General features: G+C 45.0%; 1 protein-coding gene across 1 annotated transcript; it reads right to left on the bottom strand.

The window, feature by feature from the left end:
* Positions 1-1,620: 1,620 nt before the first annotated feature.
* LOC308066554 (tetraspanin-7-like) lies at positions 1,621-4,623 on the bottom strand. Its single transcript, XM_080393989.1, has one exon. It carries the CDS (start codon positions 4,309-4,311, stop codon positions 3,601-3,603), a length of 711 nt encoding a protein of 236 aa, XP_080250115.1. The 5' UTR covers positions 4,312-4,623; the 3' UTR covers positions 1,621-3,600.
* Positions 4,624-12,004: the final 7,381 nt, after the last annotated feature.

Below are 12,004 nucleotides of genomic sequence, written 5' to 3'. Positions count from 1 at the left end.
TATTCATTAAATTAAATCGGTGTCCTGAGATTCAGGTCTGGCCACCATAAAAACATGCACTTGTACACTTAAAATTTGGTTTATCATTCCTGATTGATACTCCTAGCAACTTAAAAACACAACAAATCCACTGAAGTGGATATCTAAACAAGGTTTTGGTTGCATGTATTTTAACAGCATCCTTCATTCTGACTGACTGCTACGTGTGAAGTAATCAGGGTCAGGATCAGAAATCATTTTAGTCATCCAGTGGAGCAAAAAAAGAGCAGTGCCATTATCTTGTAAATTTTCATAGCTTACTGCTTCCCATAAAGAAGGCCATTACAATAAACCCAGTGCAACTCCATGTCCCTTTCCCACACACTCCACAATGCCTGTTTTATTGCTTCTTTAATGGATCTTCTGAATAAAAAAAACTGCAATACGCTTCTGTCTTTACATTTCAGTGTACACTTCATTTCACTTGCACTTAGTTGAACCGTGTGGAGACATAAAGAAACACAAACATTAAATTGGATTCGAAACAATGACCTGTTTTGCTTGCAGCACTCCTTAAACTTTATTTCTGAAGTACCATTTCCCATACAAACTACACTTTTTGCCCTTTGTTAAAACTGTACAACATGACATTAATTTCCAGAAAATAACAGGAGTTCCACTAGTGCATAAAAGTGGTGTTAATACAAGGACATTTACAAACAAAAATAAAAAAATAATATTCTCTAGAACAATAAACATCCATGCTAAAAAACTAAGCATTGTTTTCTCTATAAAGAGAGTTTCCAAACACATTTCCAGAGTTCACCCATGCAGGTGAATAGTCAAATGACTGAGAAGCCTGTTTACATTGCACTCTTTACCTGGAGTGTGATTATCATAGCTATATAGCCACCTAATACCTGAAAAAAATGGACAGTTAAGATAAAACCACAGCTAACACCCAAGCACAACTTAACTGTCAATCCAGAATCCTAAACTCCATCCATGCAGACTAGATTCACTCTCCTAAAAAGGAAAACCCAGTTTCTCATCTTATACTTTTGACCTTGTGAGCTTTGGTTGAGAGAACTGACCCCGAGAGAATTATTTCCATGAGCAAAAATCATTTTTATGAATTTAGTAAAATCAGTTTGTGTACCTGGACTGCAGTGAGTGCTGGATAGTCTGTGCTGATCCTTGTAGATTTTTGCCTGTAAATACCATTCTGGATACAGCAGTCCTCAGCTGAAACTTCATTTAAACTTTAGACTGTTTTGCAGATCTGGAGAGTAAAATGTCAGTTTTCCATGGAAGCAACTATTTATATGCTTTGGTTTGGGGTTTTTTTTACATTCTCAACTACCATCAGGCTTGTGCAATTGCTAATATAAGTTGGGGAAATTCTCTTTATGTTCCCTGAAGAGGGTTGCTTCGCTCTGCAGGAATATTGCACCTTTATGAGGACAGTCCAACAAGTCAGGGGCTGTTATTAGCAGGCTAAATTGCAGCACTATCCCCACTCAGAAATAGTTAAAATCCTGCAGGTGGAACAAATTCACCATAGAATTGAGCAATCCCTCTCCCAAAAAAGAAGGCTGGTGGGAGGGAAAAAACCAAACAACAAAGGGCTTCACTATTTCCTAATATTTTTAAATGGTATAAACGATTAAAAGCATTGAAGATACCTGAAATCAGAATCTTTCCAAGTGAATACGTTTGCCCTTGTTTCACCTCCAAGAGCATTGTCAAACAAAATCCTAGAAGCTTATTTTCAGAGGGAGAAAGCACAGAAATACCAAGGCGGGGTTCTTTTAGGTACAGAAACTGTGAGGATTTAAACAGTGGGAGGAGAGTTAGCTCTGCATTTGATCTGCTGTTCCCCGTGGAGAGGCAGTGCTGCCTCCCTTTGCTCTGCCTTTGCCTGCCTCACCAGGGTGAGCAGCTGCCTCAGCTGGCAGGGCCAGCTCCATCTCCCAAAGCGGGAGAAAAGGCTCTGCCCTTCTGCACAGGCGGGACGGACACTCTGCCTGACTCATCCTTGCAGTTGCTCTTCAGTGAGAGGAAAAGAGAAAGCCAGAATGCAGTCAAAAGTAGTAAAGGCAAGGAAGGAAGAAAATAAGCCAGGCCTTCCTCACTCCATGCATTCATTGCCCAGGTACCAGGGCTTCACTGCTAATCTCCCTTCCCCCAGGGTTACTCCACTCTTCACGTGAAGCTGTCAGTCATCTTCATTCAAGATTTCCTGTCCTGCTCCTGTTTCTTGGCATTTGACCATTCTCCACAGCTTTGCTAGTCACATTCCTAAAAGCTGCCATATTCTGGAGTTCCTCTGTGGTTCCTGCTTCTTTTCTAAAGTCCTCCCTTCGAAGTTTGCTGGGTAAGGAGGGGTATTCAGCATGTCTTTGTGATGCGAGTCAGAGAAACACGTAGAAGTTCAGATCACAGGTTTTAAGGAAGTGGGAAGAAGCAAGGGTGAAGCTCTGAAAGTTCAGGATCTTCTAAAGTGTAGGGCTTGCTTTTCCTAAAGCTTCAAATGCAAGCCCAGCACTGTTGGGGGAAAAAAAAAACATCGTGTAGACTTACACAGCTGTCAGACTACACAGCAAGTTTTGCGGTCCTCTGTTTAGTCTCAGGTTGTATAGATCTGGTTTCAAAAACGTCTCTTCAGAGACAGATCCTTTGAAAAAGTAAAAATGTCAGTCTGAGGGCTGGCTTTTAGAAATCCTTCTACAAAACAAAGTCTGTTCCGCTCACCCTGAAGGTAACAGCACAAGTCCAAAAGAAACTTCCGAAGGGCAACTCGCCCTTCCCTCCTCTTGCCACTCCTAGCCAGGTCTGATCCTAGAGCTTTTGCCATCCTCCTGGTGTGACAGGGATCTGGGTTTAAGATCTTCTCAGCCCTGCAAAGACATAACCAGCAACGCACTGGCTAAGAGGACATCCTAAAGGAGCTGCAGCTCCACCTTTAGACGACGATCAGCACTGGAAACAGCACAGCGGGAAGAGCACTGGTGGCAGTCCGACAGCCCGAATCAGCACAGAGTGAAGGCAGGAGATCTCTGCAGCAGAGGGGTGCGTGCTGCTGGGCAGTCCCTCACGCAGCCCTCGACGGCAGCGGCTGGCAGGGCGACCTGGGTGTCCCTGAACCAGGTCTGCCCCTTGTGCACTCCAGCAGTTTTCCAGTACCATCATTTTCCAGTCTCAGAAGAACACTCACCCAGTGTAATGCTGAGAAGCACCCCTCTTGCTCTCCCAGACCCTCTTCTCTTTCCTGGCCCCTATTTCAGTGTCCCAGGATGTTTACATCACCAGAAAACTGGTCAGCCTTGACCCAGGTGTCCCTGCTGCCCCAGAGGGTGCCGTCCGTCCATGCTGCCGGCACCTTCCACTGAAGCAGTCTGGAGGCTCCCGGGGGCCGTGGGGACCAGCTCCGAGGGGGTGTGGGTGTGTGTGCCTGTGGCACTGATGCACCTGCCACAGGCTCCAGAGGAGGAACGGAGTCTGGAGGAGAAAGCTCAGATGGAAGGGAGGAATACGAAGGCAGGATTTTCCCAGTCGAGTGCACTCAGGTACGGGGGAAAGAGGGGAGCTGGGGGAATGAGGGGTAGGCCCGGGGGGACCTCAGCGACGGGTGGCGATGCCCAGCAGGTGGGCAGGGATGCGGGCAGCCAGCAGGCAGGCCAGCACAATGCCGATGAGCTGCAGCAGCGCCAGCCCCAGGGCAGCCGTGGCAATATAAAACATGTTGCCGCTGACGAAGGCCGACACCTTGCTGAAGCAACCATCGCGGTGCAGCCCGTCGGGCAGGCCGCGCTGGCAACCCAGGCGGGCCCGGCAGCAGCTGAGGGGCACCGAGCTGTTCTGCCCCAGCGCCCAGGGCGAGGTGAGCCAGTCGCGGTAGCTCTGCACACCGCAGCAGGACAAGGCACGCTGCAACGCGTCCAGGGCGTCCGCCACCCCCTCGTCCTGCCCGTAGGCGAGCAGGGCCTGGCGCAGCCCTTCCTGGAAACCCCGCGCAACGTTCTGGCGGTAGAGAAGTGCCGAGAAACCCGCTGTCAGCCCGGCCGCCAGCACGGCGGTCAGGAAGGCACTGTAGGCACGCAGGAGGCCGCGGTGCTCCGTGGCAGCGCCGAAGCAACCCAGGAAGCCCCAGACCATGGCGGCAGCACCAGCGGCCAAGAGGATGGCGGGGGCGCTGGGGTAGTCGTCGGCTGACAGTGCCAGGTAGCTCCCCAGAGACAGCTTGGCCCAGAGGCCGATGATGAGCATGGTCAGCCCCGCCGCCCAGAAGACGAAGCTGAAGGCCATGAGGGACAGCTTGAGCACGGTCATGGCGCCTCCGGGCGCTGGCACCGGCGGCCCGTGGTGGCGGCGGGCAGGCTGCGCCGGGCACGGTGACGGGGTCCCGCGGCCGTCGGTGCCACCGCTCCGCGAGGGAGGGAGGACAGAGCGCGGCGGCTCGGCGGGGTGCGGGCGGGGGCCGCCCTCGGTGCGGGGCCCAGCAGCAGCCTCCACCCCGCCGCAGCCAGCGCCACTCGCGCCGCTCTTCCGCCCCGTCCCTTTTTCTGAGCGCCCGGCGCGGGGGCGCGGCCGCCGGCGGCGTGGGACGGGCCGGGGGTCCCCTCCCCTCCCCTCCCCTCCCCTCCCCTCCCCTCCCCTCCCCTCCCTCCCCCCCCCTCCCCCCCCGCAGGGCAGCCGCCCCACGCCGGCGCTCCCCCCGCACGCCCGGCGCTGCAGCCGCGCTCCCCGCGGGGACAAGCACACGCGCCCCCGCCTCAGCGCCCCGTTCCGAGGTTTGGGGTGCAGCAGGGTGTGCGGGCCGGCGCTCCCCGCTGCCCGCGGCACTGCGGACCCTCAGGTGAAACGGTTCTGCAAACCGAAAGCTCGAGATTAACTTTGACTGGAATATGCTGCAGCCCAGGTTTGCTCTGGGCAAGGGACCGAAGTTCTCCTCGGAAGCATTAAGTGAAATTTCATGTAGTGCCTAAAAGAACCCATAGATAATCCACAGGAATCATAAGAGAGCTATTAAACGAGAGGTGTTGAGTTTTATTTCTTACACTGCATCAAGCTGTGCTATTAGGACACTTTGTAGAAACAAGCATAAATCTGTACGTGAATATTAACCAACTACACAGTCACTCGGTCCCGATTTTCCCAGCTGGAAACTTATTTTCCAGATAGCTTGACTCTGTTAAATATTCACTTGATTCAGCCCATGATAACACTGAGCCACAGAGAAGGCATTAAACGGCCGTGCAGGAATGTCCACAGATAGATACTGTTGTATTACAAGTGGCCCAGGAAGGTCTGACATGAGATTCCACCGTCAATGCAGTCTCATTGCAAAAGATAAAGTATTCCTGGAAGCCAGGCAAGCAAAAGATGAAAAGGAAACCATAAATGAGGCAGGATCTCAGGCAGAGGAAGAATTAGCATCTCCAGAGGTAATTCATTGCTTAGTGAGTCTTTGACCACACTAAGCAACCAATTTATCTTTAGCATTTCTCGGCAACACTGCAAGAGGTGTGTAGTACTCTTGAGTTCAAGATTTTGTACCATCTTCATTACTACGGGTCTTGGCACTGAATGCAGAAACTACTCAAAGGCATAGTGAGTTGACTTTCATATGTCTTCAGATGCTCAAGAAACAAATTTTGTTATATACTAACATACTATCAGACTTCTATGAAAAGCTTATATTGCTTTTAAAAAATCTTTTAATAAAACTTTTAATATTACAGTTTCATTAGTTGGTGAAAGAGCTTTAACCTGTGCAGTTTACAGGATCACTGTGCACTTAAAACTGTCAGTCATCCCCCTCCCCCAGCCTGTAATTCCTTATCCTAGGACAATGCTACTCTCATTTAAATTTCCACTGATACAGCTTTGGGTGAAATTGTGGGGTTTAGTTTGTATATGCAATAGTCACACCAAAAAATCAGGTCAGAGTACCCTGTTGTTCACATCTTTATCAAACTGCTTTGGGACTGCATTCTGAGGTTTAATTGTGTTCCAATGGTAATTTTCGTGTGGAAGTTTGAGAAAAACCTTTTGTTGGTTTCTTTCTGTTACAGAATCATGGAAGGAAAGGAGGTGCTTTATGTGCTACATTTTAACACATACATTTAATATACAACTGGAAACTCGTAGTTGTCAAAGCATTAATACAGCATACTCATCATTGAAACATCATCTGTTCTTTATTAGAGGCCTTAATAATTTAATTAGCAGGAGAATGTTATCATTCCTGCATTTTATAGATTCCCTTCTTTTGCTTTTCAAAAAGATCAAGCTGTTCATCAGTTTCTTGACAGGCCAAGCCTGAGCTAGTTCCTTTGATTCTCAGATCTTCTCAGAAGATTCCCAGTTCTTCATGTCAAAATGATTTAGGAATGATGATTTCCAAGCTCTAGAAGTACTCCCCAGTACATTGCATTATATTACCCATTTTGGCACTAAATCATATGACTAATATCCACAGTGAAGAATAAATGCTCATGGCAAAGACAGACTAGAGGTCTGCTGGTACGGAATTTCATAACCAATTGCTGAAAGGTGATGGTTTTCACGGTTTCACGCCTAAGTGAACACATAGTGTTAGAAGGCTCTGAAGGTGACATTCGTGAGGCTATGTTTCTTCTGAAGCAGCGAGTCGCTGCCGGCCAGGCAGTTGTCAGCCATGAGGGGAAAAGTCCTCACTGTCCTTGGAAATGGGCTGATCATTGCTGTGTTGTGATCTTCCAGCCACCTCTTTTTTTCTCTTAGCATTTTACACCTTTTGGTAGCAGTGTTTTTTCCTTTTGAATCTTTGAACCGCTAACTATCCATATCTCAAAATTACCCACTGCCGTTTTGCCTTTCTTAACTTGCATGATTCTGTGTACTGTCTCACGATGGAGCGATTTTTTCAGAAGTTGATGCTATCAGAACTAGGTGTTGGATCGCAGACAGCTGAAACCCATGGGAGAAGGGCTAGACTAGCTACCGGCCAGTGTTAATGAGGGGGTACTGCCCCTCTCACAGGACAAACCTGCGAATGCTCTCTCTGGATACTGTCTTAGCTACACTCATAAAAAACACCAAAAAAAGCCACCACTAAGTGGTGTTTTCTCTTACCCTTGCCCTTCCTTACAGTGAAAGCAGCTAGGCAAAATAGCTTTAGAACAGGCTTGTACAGCTATCCTGGGATGTATTACGCCAGGTGGGAGAGGTCAAAATATAGGGCAGATGGGCAGATCTGTTGTCACCCAGGTTCCTCTAGCACGTGTCAGAGATGAAGGATGGTGCTAAAGGTACAGAAATCTAAAAGTATTTCTGTAAAGATGTTTTATGATCCAACAGTGCTGTTGTGAAGTATTTGGTGCATAGTAACTATTGGTTTCACTGGCAGTTAAGTGCTGAACTTCCTCTAAAAGTCATGTTAAGCATTCAGTGTTAGAAGATGCCAGATGTTATCAGTATTTGTGCTTTTTTTAACCAGGGTGAAACAGGGATACAGGGCCAAATTCTGCCCATTCTCATAAGCTGTGCCACTGGAACTGATTGGGTAAGTAAAGGAGATAGGACTGGGCTTCTTGAGTGTACATGAAGCCATAAACAATGAAACAGCTTCAGTGTCTGAAAAATAATCTTACTAGAATAGCTTGATTTTTCAGACATTGGCAGAATCATACAATTTGTTTACATCTTAGTAAGAAAACTGTTACAGAATTTCATGAAATGATACTAGTGAATAAATGTTCATGATACTGCAATGTAATATATGGACTGACAATTTGATGAAAGAGAAGTGACATTCCTTTACATGTCATTTTGGAAAGCAAAGTGTCATGGAATGATTGTAAGAAGTGAGGATTCAGAACTGCCTAACCCACTAGTGAGAGCAGCAATACCGATTACCAAAAAGTGGTTACAAACCTGGGCAGCAAATGCAGTGAAACTGACCTTGGAAAATGCAAACTAATACATCTTAGAGAAAACTGGTACTTAGTGGCAGGAAAAATCCTGCCAAACAGTGCATCTGAAGGATACGTGGGTGATAGCAAATAGCTAATTAGGCAACCTTTTGCAATACTATTTGGCAAGGAAAAGCAGTCTGCCTGAAATATAAATTTTCCTCTTTCCTTACTGTTTTGGTTCGGGCATGCCGTAAGTGTTACATTTATTCCCTGGCAGAGGTGTGATGATTTTAATACAGTTTTCCATCTCCTCTTTCTGTGATTTTTTTTTTTTTTTTTTTTTTTGCCTAAGTTTACACTTGCAGTTCTCAAGGGACTACTTCCAATCAGTCCGTAACAGAGAGGAAAACAATGAAGGGATTCTTCATGGCTTCTCAAGGAAATGGTGTCCTTTTGTGGTCCCCAGTTCATGGCTGTTTAAGACAGCTCTGGCTACAAGAACAAGTGGCAGCACCGGCACAGAAAGCAAGATCAGGTAGTTAGGAGCGTTACCATAAAAATATGGGTAGCAAGAGAGGCTTCAGAAAAAGCAGTATTAGTTTAGTGTTCACAAGTGTGCTTTCCTTAGACACCTGAATGAGATTTTCATGTCCTGACTCACAGAGAGGTACTATAGCTGCCAAAGCACCTGCATTTATTTACCTTGAGGAAAACCAGAACTCCTGTGATGTCACCATAGTGTCCTGCTGATGCTGTACTAGTGTACCGCTATACAATGTACCTGATGATGTAACTTACTATTATTGGTACTTTCTTGTCTGGTGATATGCCTAAGAGTTCCTCCCATGGACAAGAAGCCTACGGGGTGAGATCCTTGTAAATACCAAACAAAAAGTTTTCTTATGTTCAAGTATGATTTTGTGATGCTTTGTCATGTTGAGTGATCTCTTACACCATAAATTCAAGCCCATTGAAATTCAATACAACTCTTAATAGGAAAAGCAGTTATTCAGTGCGAGGGAAGTTAGCAAAATCCTATTCAAATTCTTTTTATGGGAAATGGAACGGTATCTTTATTCTAAATTGAATCAAATGGAACAGAAGCCATAGTTTTACACTCTGCTGGTGCTGTGCAGCACGGATGTGGTGCAAGTCCAGGCTGGATTAGAAAAAAGATGGACTTGGAGAAAAGGAAAATTTTGCCTTAATCTCCTCATTAACTCTGGGAAGGGAATGTGTTAATGTTTCATAACACAACTCACTTCCAGCTGCCAATCCCTTCAGGGAAAAATCAATAGATTATGAAATACCACCTGCTCTTGGCCCCTTCAAAAACACTTGATCCAAGAGGAAATCTTGGATAAACTGCTTATGCTCTATCAGCAAGACTGAGGGATGCAGCCTGAGCAGACCAAAGTGGCATTGGGGTTGGATTCCCACCAGCTTGCATAGCTGAGCAGGAGACATCCTTACCAGCAGCAGGTATGATCCTAAGGCAGAACTCAGCCTGCTCTTTCTTGGAATGTACTTCACCAACAGTAGTAGCACAAGTGCTATTTTTAGTCACACTGAGTTTATTGTAGGAACTCAGGGATACAATCTCTTCTAGATCAGCTACTTTACTATTAATATCTATGATCAGAGCTTTTTGGGGTTAATGATTTACTTCTAATGTGTTTTTTAACCTTAAAATAAAACACAAAATTTAATTTTAGCTGTAGCTTCCCCATAGCTACAGAGGATAATATAATCCATGCCTTGAGCAAGTCTCTCAAGGAAAATTCAATGCACTTTCCAGTTACCCCACAGAAAATTATGTGCTGAATATCAGATATGTTTCAACACTAGTATATCCAAATAGCATGCAGGCTACATAGGTGGGAAAGACTTCCAAAATACCAGGTCAGAGGAATTAAATAAGAAGTAGGTATTTAGGCTTTTCATTTCAGGGAGCAATGGAAAGACAACACAAGGCTAAACATTGCCAAAATTTATGCTTGATCTTAAAAATATTTGAATATATTACTACTAATTCTCAATTTCCACTTGTGGTATTAGGAGTGGGTATTGTTTCACATATTGGGAAAAAATTGACAGCAGTTAAGTGTACTTAGCAAGTCATCATTTATATAATGCCACATTTATCAATACAGATTTCCAAGACCTGCGGTAGCAAAAATCTATTCCACTTTTCATTTGGTTGGTATAATTTTGTATCACCTTTGCTGGTTTTGAAAGTTAAAGACCTTGCTCCTTTAAAACCCCTTTTTGTTTCCTAACTTACCATAAACAAATGTCATTATACTAATTGTGCACTAGCCAATCCAAAACAAAATAAATTAGGGTAAATTGGGAGTAACGTAGCAGAGCACAACGACCTTTCTGTAATTTTATCACAATACTGGAGGCTTCCAGTTCACAAATGCTGATGCAGGGTAGTGGTGTAATGGAGAAGACTATTCCTCTGTGGATGCACATGATGGACCGCAATACACCATGTAATATTATTTTGGTATGTTAATCAATGGACGGTAAACTTTTTTTGTGAATGCCCCATCCCTGGAAGTGTTCAAGGCCAGGTTGGATGGAGCTTTGAGCAACGTGGTCTAGTGGAAGGTGTCCCTGCCCGTGACAGGGAGGTTGGAATTAGATGATCTTTTAAGGTCCCTCCCAACCTAAACCATTCTATTAATTTATGATTTTTAGTAATATTGTAAGTGTAGTTTTATAGAACGAGCATCTGTCATTGCTGATTGTATTAAAATTATAATGTATACAACCTGATATATAGAGGTGATTAATATATTGCCTTTAATGTATACGTATTTATAAATATCTACCAGTAGTCCCTTGCTTCCTACTAGCGCTTGGCACATGGTTAGTGGGGAGAAGGAATATTTGGTTACAAGTGAGCTTTGTGCTTACTGGGTCCCTGGCTCAGGAATTGGGAAATCTCATTAATAATTGCCACACCTGAAGCATCTAGCAGAAAATTGAGGTCCAGTAAAAAGGTAGGTATTCCACATGCACCAGCTGATTAATATCTGCTCATGTATCTTCTTTATCTCTGCCACTTTTCCAGATTTTGACAGATAATGCCATCACAGGTAGAGGACAAGGTGACCACACACTGTCTGGACTGGTTAGAGAACACCATGGGGCACAGACTGTTATCCTGGGGTCACTGAAACCTGTGTCCTTGCTGAGGTGAATGGTCAGGGCATTTCTATAACACAACAACATTACAGCACCAGAGGATTTTCCAAGCCTTGGGGTCTGGATCCATGGTTCTACAGCTTCCCTGAATTACTCACATAGCGTGTGCTGTCCTCAAGCAAGCATCACTCTTGCCTGCTGTAAAGGTCATGAAAGACTTATTTAAAGGAAACAGCCTGCATGCCAACAACACACCACACTGATATCGTGGTCTTAATCAGGGCAATAATCTGTCAGCCTGCCTGCCTTCTCTGATACTCTCAGATATGAAGACTCTTGTTCAGTTCTCCTGTGATGGTAAAATCTTAAACACTCTTACTATGATTGTCTTTGAAAAATTCCTGTTGCACTATTCATTAAATTATATAGCTTGCCTGTATGCAACAAAGCATTAATCAGCATGACATTGAACATGAGAATTACAGGCAGTTTTCCTGGAGTTTCATATAGGAAGGCCTGTGGAATACTTCTTTTCTTTTCTTTTTTTTTTTTTTTTGAGACAATTGTCATGTACTTTTAAAGTTACCGGTCTTCATGGGTTCATGAGGAGAAAGTCCTGCTTAACCAAACTGATTTCCTTTTACGACAAAGTCACCCATCTAGTTGACCAAGGGAAGCCAGCAGATGTAGGGGGTTTTTGTCTCTCACAGTATCCTTCTTAGACAAAATGTCCAGCACACAGCTAGACAGGTCCATAAGGTGTTGGGTGAACAACTGGCTGCTGGGTAGGTCTTAAAAGGTTACAGTAAATGGGGTTACATCAGGCTGGTGGCCAGTTACCAGTGAGGTTCCCCAGGTCTCAGTTTCAGGGCCAGTGCTTTCATGTTTCTATGAATGATCTGGATGCAGGAATTTAATGTCTCCTGCTGATAGCAAGGTTAACTACACTAGAAAAGGAGACCAAGCTC

This window comes from Falco punctatus (assembly GCF_963210335.1).
Source record: "Falco punctatus genome assembly, chromosome: 6".
Taxonomy (NCBI): Eukaryota; Metazoa; Chordata; class Aves; order Falconiformes; family Falconidae; genus Falco; species Falco punctatus.
This window is presented reverse-complemented; position numbering and strand designations above follow the sequence as displayed.